General features: G+C 40.7%; 1 protein-coding gene and 1 long non-coding RNA gene across 2 annotated transcripts; both read left to right on the forward strand.

The window, feature by feature from the left end:
- Positions 1–1,095: 1,095 nt before the first annotated feature.
- LOC139375617 (uncharacterized) lies at positions 1,096–3,673 on the forward strand. Its single transcript, XR_011627831.1, has 4 exons — positions 1,096–1,174; positions 2,137–2,205; positions 2,346–2,684; positions 2,967–3,673. It is a non-coding gene; the product is annotated as an uncharacterized lncRNA (long non-coding RNA).
- A 156-nt stretch (positions 3,674–3,829) lies between these two features.
- Positions 3,830–6,666, forward strand: LOC139375618 (uncharacterized). Its single transcript, XM_071117410.1, has 4 exons — positions 3,830–4,040; positions 4,181–4,552; positions 5,022–5,152; positions 5,664–6,666. Exons 1-4 carry the CDS (start codon positions 3,974–3,976, stop codon positions 5,814–5,816), a joined length of 723 nt encoding a protein of 240 aa, XP_070973511.1. The 5' UTR covers positions 3,830–3,973; the 3' UTR covers positions 5,817–6,666.
- The last annotated feature ends 2,015 nt before the right edge of the window (positions 6,667–8,681 follow it).

Genomic DNA, 8,681 nt, shown 5'->3' on the forward strand with positions numbered 1-8,681 from the left:
AGGCTGGTGTGATCGAGGTAGATATGTATAGGGGTAAGGGGAATAGGCAACAGGATATAAGATGAACAGCGTAGCAGCAGCTTGCACGTGAGTGGGTGTGTAGAGTCAGTATAAAATGTATGTGCATATTATGTGTGAGTGAACAAATGATGGAGTGAGTGTTTGTGTTGGAGTGACGATGTCTGTGAGTGTGTATATATTGAAATAAAAATGCAACCAGAGGATGGCAGTAAACCTGTAAATAGTATGCTGCTGTGGCTGGATATTGGAGCAGGGCCCAGATCTACCCTCTTTCTCCCCTCTATCTTGTACAGTGTGTATTCTATTTTGGGAATCAGGAAAGTCTGGTTTAGTTTATTTTCCTTTCAAACTGTAAACAGATTTGATCATATATAAGTCCATGTTTGCTTTTACTGTTTGTTGCTTTGTCTCAGCAGTGCATACTACATATTGTTTCCGATGAGTTTGTCATGAGCTTTTGTTTTCATTGACTACACTAAAGCTGGTTGTCTTTTCTTTTCTATTGATGCAGTAGTAGTTCAGATGGGGAGAAGTCTGTCCCTAGTAAAGTGATGCTCTGCCTTCTTAACAACACTATCAACAGGGCAGGTCCTACAGGCCCTAGTTTGGTCGACCTTGACTCTTCATGGATTTAGTACTGTAGATATGTGGTAGTGTTGGAGTAGGGGCCTGAGGGCACACCGTGTGTTGTGAAATCTGTGAGTATTGTAATGTTTTTAAAATTGTATAAACTGCCTTAATTTTGCTGGTCCCCAGGCAGAGTAGCTGCTGCGTTGGCAGGATTCAATACAAATACAGCCCCTACAAACATGTGATTGGGAATGTTGATTGAGCCCAACAAAAAGTCTAATGAAAACAGGGGAAAAAAACTATTCAGGCTTTGTCCTCCCTCAGTGCCCATGTTAAAACCTGTCGAGACCTGTCAGAGAGAGACATCATGACAGTGTAAACTGCATCCTGTTGGCATTTGATTTGTTTAAGGTACCTCCTCCAATGAGAGCCATATCATTTGCAGATTGCCTCAGGAAAGATAGGGAAAGTTAAAAGTGGAATATCCACTCTCTCCACCCACTCACTTCTCCCACAGTTATAACCTGGGACACTGCATTGTATGGATTTATTGGACAGAAGAACCTCCAGAGGCTGTGAGCTTGTAAGTGCATTATATGTACTATTTAGATCATTGTGTGTGTGTGTGTGTGTGTCAGGATTTATTAGTCACCTGACTTCGAGGTGACATCTCATGGTTACGCTCAGGGTCTCTTTCTCAGAATGACCTTTAGAGTCTGTGTTTGATGGTGAATTCAGCTGAACTGTGGGTGTTTCTTTGGCACTGAGGCTGTGGAGAGAGGAAACTGCATAAACTTGAAAATATTTTGGTGTACTCTGGGACTGGGGCTGACACAATTAGAAATCCCTGATCACACTTGTAGGTGATGTCATGGCAACGTTGGCTAGCTAAACTCATGCGCAGAAACACATCATCGGGTCTAACGTCATCACCTGCCAAACTGCGGGACACATGAAAATGTGTCAGTTTGTCTCTTTCATGACCTGGCCTCCACAATCACCCGACCTCAACTCAATTGAGATGGTTTGGGATGAGTTGGACCGTAGAGTGAAGTAAAAGCAGCCAACAAGTGCTCAACATATGTGTGAACTCCTTCAAAACTTTTGGAAAAGCATTCCAGGTGAAGCTGGTTGAGAGAATGCCCATTGTGCAAAGCTGTCATCAAGGCGAAGGGTGGCTACTTTGACGAATCTAAAATCTATAATATATTTTGATTTGTTTAACACCTTTTTGGTTACTACATGATTCCATGTGTTATTTCATAGTTTTGATGTCTTTACTATTATTCTACAATGTAGAAAATAGTACAAATAAATAAAAACCCTTGAATGAGTAGGTATGTCCAAACCTTTGAATGGTACTGTATATATATTCCACTTTGACATGACAGAGTATTTAGTTGTACAATTAAATCAATTTTAATCCCACTTTGTAACACAATAAAATGTGAAGAAATCCAAGGGGTATGAATACTTTTGCAAGGCACTGTACATATACTCTTTAAGTTAGTCATGTGTTGTGGTCTTTTTTCTTTGTGCTTTAAGACAGATAACTCACTGGCAAAATGCTTCTGTTGTTTCTGTCTCTGGTGTTGGGAACTCCACAAGGACAAGGTAAATTTCAAACTGCAAACTTATATGATAATGAACATGTGAATGTCCACTTTTATCATTGTATATATATGAGCATATTTATCATACTGATGTCATCCATTGATATCCTTTTATTCATTGATATCCTTTTTGCTTTACAGGGGTTACAGTAACGTGTGACAATATATCGGTTTCAAAAGACCAGCAACTGACACTGTGCTGTACAGTGGATTACACTGCCATACAAACTATCAAACATGGGACGAAGGGGACCACAAATGACACAACATGTGTTACTGAGTGGTTTCAATGGAAGTATTCAGATAATGTACTACGGAATTGTAGTAAAGACTGTCACAAGAAGGAAACGGAAGCACCACACTACTATTATAAGAAAGAAAATGTTACAAAAGCTGATGAGGGTAATTACACTTTTTCCATTGGCACAAACTGTGGGATTAGTTCAGGGACAACAAGCTTTTTCACTGATGCAGTTACTGGTGAGTACAATGCTAAAGCACAAAGCACTACATCAACTACTCCTGTGTCAATTCACTGTCCGGTAAGATATGCTCTGCTTTACCGGACAGTGACCAGTCTATATTGACTAGGGTTAAATGGGCCCTGAGTTTTTCCCGATCATGTGATATGACCAGGAAAAGCTTTAGTAATTATTAAATGTGATAATACAATATTCCTATATAAATTCAATATAGGGCTTTGTACTGTGACGTTTGTGAGTATTCCGTGTGTTCACAGCAAACTTATCTTTATTTTCTCAGCGAAAAGTGTTGACAACTGGAGAAAGCAACAAGTATGGTCAGCTCTGGTTGTTATCATCAGCGTCGTCGCTGTTCTGGGCGTTCTATTGTTTCTAAAAACTTCTCGTTCTGGCAGAAGATTGATGGAACGACTCAAGAGTTCTCTGACCCAGAGCAACAACAACACTGATGAGAGCCCTGAAGGTTCAAGAGAGGCCGTTACCCTGGTGCCTGCATAACATTCAGCGTGAGCCAGTTGTCTTGTTGGTTATTTCGAAATGAACTCCACGTTGACCTCTGCTATGTTGCTGTATGTCAGATGCATTCTATACCAATAAAACACTCACTTTTGCACCTAAATTAGTTTTGCACCAACATTTGTGGAATCAGTTAGTGAAATCACTAATAATTGTCTTTCACAGAAAAAAGGGTGCTAAAAAGGGTGCTATCTAGAACCATCCCCATAGGGGAACCCTTTGAATAACTCTGGTTCCAGGTAGAACCCTTTTCATAACCCTTAAGCTTGTTTACAAAGGCAGTTGGTTTTGGTCTATATATACATTGATGTTGTAATATTCTGTAATATTCTCACAAGCATTGTTTTCATAACTACTAAGCTAAACTTGTTTTTAGTTTTAGCCTAAACTCTGACGTAATTTTCTGGGACTCATGTTTTTTTTTATTAATATGAAATGTTATTGATTTGTGTACAAATAAACGTTTGGAAATAACCAGTCTTCATAATGTTATTTCTCTCATATAGAGCTTGTTGTCTTGTGCCGAATTATTATCTCCAACAATAATGTACATTTCAGTTATCACAGCACATAGAGTACCCGTCAGCAGAAAATAACCACAACACTTCCTGTGAACAAGTCAACAGAGGAAACTCTTCTCTATCCATTTATTCAGTTGTTCACCATTTTACCCTGCCAAAAGACAGTTCACCAGTCAGTTGTGAGTGTTTTGCGCGTGTGGAAGAGTGTGTGGAGCTCTCTGATAAATGCAGCTGGTACCTAGTCGGCAGGATGGATGTTCTGTTGTGGAGATGTGTGCTGGGACTCCTCTGCAGCCCTGCAGTGCTCACCTGGACAGGTAAGTGAGTTTTTAGTTGACCCTAAATGGACAATTAACCGTCAGACAAAAAAAAGGAGGACCAAGGTGGCATTCTTGTCTTCATAATAACAATATGTCTAAATCCTGGGCCCCTGTCTATCTATCTCTCTCCCTGCAAGTTTCCCAGAGCCCCAGTGCCGTAGCTCTGATGAAGGTCAACTCCTCGGCCGAGATCCTCTGCTCCACATCGCTACCGGACCCCACAGGCCTCTACCTCAGGGGTCGATTCCACAACAACAGAGATGTGCTGTACTTGTCGATAGCTGACAGAGCAGTCGGTAGGACCACAATCCACAATGGGTTCAGAGGTCGGGTCACAGTGGTGTCAGACCAGGACCAGGAGGTCAAGCGGTGCTGTGATTTCACACTGAGGCTGTCCCAGCTTGGGGTGGAGGACACAGATAGTTACTACTGCAGCTGGAGGTACTACGACACCAAAGGGAAAGTGCTGGTACAGCGGCACAGTAATGGCACCATCATCATTGTCAGAGGTACAAATATTATTATTTTTATTAAAGAAGAAGAAGAAATGTTATTCATCAGGGTTAGGGTGAATTCCATTTTTCATTCAGATTGTCTTTCTCTTCCTGGATTAACAAAGACTTGGTATCCAATCATTATTCTAGAACTGTCTGTTCCACACTTTTTTATGATTGCGGTGTGAAAATATCAATCTCTACTATTTCAACGACATACCACAACTGATGTAAGTGGTTTTAATGTGCTAGTACAAGCTATGATCATGATTAGTGCACAATATGTCAGGTATTGTGTTCCAATATGTGCAATATGGACTCACCATATTCCTTTGAATTTCTTTTGAATGAGTTTTCCCTGAGCAGTTGACCAGGCCAGGAAAAACTCTGGGTCAGAGTCAAAGGGCTATAATGAGGGCCCAGAGTTTTTCAAGAAGACATGAAGCTGAACCACTCCTTCTAATTCCCTCTCCCCTCCATACAGAGAGAGATCCAGAGAAGGGCTGTGGCGGCGGTCAGACCATCATGGAACTCATCTTGATTGTGTTGAGTTGGACGGCCTTCATCGTCATCTTCTTCCTCTTCATTGGAGCTCTGATGTGGCGATGCACACGGGTAAGCCAATGTTTCCCTTATATTTGCCACTGCAAAAACATTCAAGTAGTAATTATAATAATTTTTGGGATGGTAAAAACGTTTTCAGTGTAACATTAAACATATTGGAGCAATATATTTTCAATAAATAAGATTATCTTTGAGAACTAACAATCACCATTCTCAGGGAGAATCTGAAATTCCAAAAATGTCATGGGCTGGGTCCCCCGAATGATTTCTTTGTCATGTTTGAGTCATTCCAGATAGCATAAGAACAAGGCATAGGTCAAGGCTAAATGTATATAATTGCAGGAAATTATCTTTAAAACTGAAAATTCTCTCAGTCCCATGACAAAATGTGTAGAATTGCAGGAAATTAGCTTTAAAACAGCAACATTTTGTGTCTGCGGCCAAGAGGAGGGCCTATAAAACCGTGCCTTTGCCCATGCCCATGCCCACTAACCCCACCATTTTGGATGAAGTCTAAGATGAGTGTGAATATGAATTTAAACATCTCTATGTTTTCCTACAGACCAGAAAGCACTACACACCAGCCAGGGACAATAGAAGACACCACCATCACCACCACCAGCATGTGTGTCCACAGCACAGGCCTACTGCTGACCCACAGTTCATCTACTCCAGCAGCTCTCCAGGCCATGTCGACTTTAAAGGGAAACTGTAACATTGAAGGGAATGGAATAAGTTATTCTGCAATTGCGGTAATGATTTACCTTTAGAGTGTCTACGCAGTTACGCCTACTGTCTGTTCTCACTAATGGAATGTTCTTTACTTACTGTTTTTGGCTAGATTTCAGATGTATTTTCAGACGTCTGTCTGAGCAATCCATTATTTGCGTTTATTTGCCAAATTGGTAGTTGTGCATTTCTGTTCATTGCATCTGACAGAAACATCCGTGCAATTAAATAGTGTGCAATTATGTGCATTTTGTTAGGCTACTGTTCTCATGAGCTCTTTCTCACCAAATGTCTGTTTTTCTCTTCTTTTGTGTCTCCACTTCCGATTGTTATGGGAATTGTCTATGTTAACAGAAAGACTCTTTCTATGTGACTCAGTGATACTAACAGCAACGTACCATACCACATCCTGCAGTTTGATGTCTGACATGCTTTCAGATCATATATCGGCTGCCTAATGTGTGAACGGGTCAATTGTTTAGTTTTTTGCACATCCTGTAGATTTAAGTGTTTCGACAATGTTGTGCTAATCTGTTAGATTATCCTGCTCTTCATCTGACATGTCCTAATGTGACCAAGCTGAATATACATTCCACGCAAGTGAGAGATATAAAATAGGCATGTGTCAGTCAAGTCAACACATACCCATTTAAAGAGATATTGCTGCATTACTTTGTATTTATGGATTCCCTGGTCTCACTGACAGACAGCGGCGAGCCCCAGCTGTTTAGTTGATTTATATATATATTTTTGGGGGGTTGCGTGTTATTTTGGCATTAATACGTGTCACAAATCAGTTTGCAAACAATGTGAAAAAAAATAAAGCTGCATACAGACATGGTCTCTTTTTGCTTTCTTGAGGCAGCTTCAAAATGCGGGTGTTTCAGCCGGGCTCAATGATTTCTGTGGTGGTGGAGCAGCCAGTGGAGAATACGGAGTGTCGAGGTTGGTAATGTTCTTTAGTTGCACCGTGATTGGCTCAGTGTTCTGTCACTCATGGGGACACTACATCACTGCAAAATCTACAGGGAGAGCTCGAAAATTCAAGCCCTTGGGTGCTGCCATAGATTTACATTAGAAGTGCGCAACCAAGCAGGCTCAAGATAGAATGATGTCAAATCACATTATATCTACCATAGCTTTGATTGTCGTCAATCTACTGGCAAATCCTTTTCAATCCTTGTCATATGAAGAGAAATGAAAGATAAAACGTATCGGTGCTCATCGGCCATAAACATTGCACAACAAGTTGGAAATCGCAATTTCAACAATGAGTGGTTGAGAAAGAATCAGTGGCTAAGTGAAAGCTTCGCAAAGCAATCACTAGCCTGCTATTTAGTGGAGAGGGTGTGTGGTCCAGGTCTGGGTTTAAGGGTCTCTTTTCCAAGCTTAAAAGGATAAACATTCACTCGTAACACACCATGGGCCAGAAAAGGTTGAATACATTGACCATGCTGTCAATCCAGCATGACTTCTGACGCGTTCAAAACAACTGGGAACAGTCATCCAACTCAGAATTCCAAGTCGGAAACTCAGGCCTCTTTCTAGACCTCTGACCTGAAGATCACTAACGTCGTGAATGAACATTGTTTTCTTGGAGTTCCCAGTTGTCTTGAAAGCACCATAAATCCTGAGAATTCCAGACTTTGATGACAAAATATTCCCACAAGAAGGACCGCCATGCCACCTTCCTGTTCAAATGAGCACAGCACAACAAGGTGAGTCCAAAAATGTGTTGTATGCTGCTGCATAAATGATGTAATATGTCAGGGAGATATGTATACTGTAGCGAAGAAAGTAATACTAAGTGTATGTTGGTAGTAAGCTCTTAGTAGCCCATGTGCGTCACCCTAATAATCTGGTCCCTTTCCCCCTCATAACTTAGCCTACTTTTCTGACTTGGTGGTGCACATGCAGCCTATAGCCTGTTTTAGAGAAATGTAATCATTGAATATTGTAAGAGCTTTCCTTGTCTGCTTATATGCCCCCTTATTTATCCTACTGTTCTGACTTGGTGTACAGGGACAATACTGTAAGAATGGACCATGTTCTGAATCGCTTTTGAAAAATGCTGAACAAATTCATATTGACTTTGTCCATCTTAGCTCGCTCACTAATATCTTAATCGGAATTACGGATTGCCTTTTATCTACTCATCGTTCCCTTATGCCATAGTTTGTACATTTCAATTGTCAGTAGAAACCACATTTGTTTAAGCAAGTCAGCCATATCAGCTATGTTTTTTTTTAGAAAGGCAGTAAATTATGCTGAATGAACTGTTTCGCTGCCAGACAGGGCTCCGCTGATAGCCAGGTGGAACGTGGTAAGGATTCACTCCATGGTGCTGAAAAGAAAGCTCTGATATGTAGGCCCTAACAGTTTGTGGGCACCGTTTGTCACCGTTATAGTGCAGTTGATGTATTGTTTAGTGTTGTGTTGTGTAGTGGCTTTGCTGGCATGCATCTAAAAAATATATATTTTGTTTGCCCCACCAAGATTTATATGCTAACATTGCCACTGCTAACAGATATTGTAGAGTTTATGAGAATTTGGCACTCTACAGGGGAATTTCATGAGGCAATTATCTAGGGCTTGTCAATGTCTAATCTAAGAATGCATTATGGTGTCTGAAAGAGAGGACATAGTAATTCATTTAAACTTCAAAATAAAACATGGTGCAGAAGCTATTGAATTTATTTGATGTAGAAACCCAACAAAAAACACAGTGATGTTCATTCAAGGGCGCCAGAAATTCAAAAGCAAGGTCTTGTTATGTAACTGTGCGTGTGTGTACCCTGGGGTCCTGATAAATCCAAGACATTGACCCACTATTACCTTGGGTTTAGAGATT

Source organism: Oncorhynchus clarkii, chromosome 20, assembly GCF_045791955.1.
Source record: "Oncorhynchus clarkii lewisi isolate Uvic-CL-2024 chromosome 20, UVic_Ocla_1.0, whole genome shotgun sequence".
In the NCBI taxonomy this organism is placed as follows: Eukaryota; Metazoa; Chordata; class Actinopteri; order Salmoniformes; family Salmonidae; genus Oncorhynchus; species Oncorhynchus clarkii.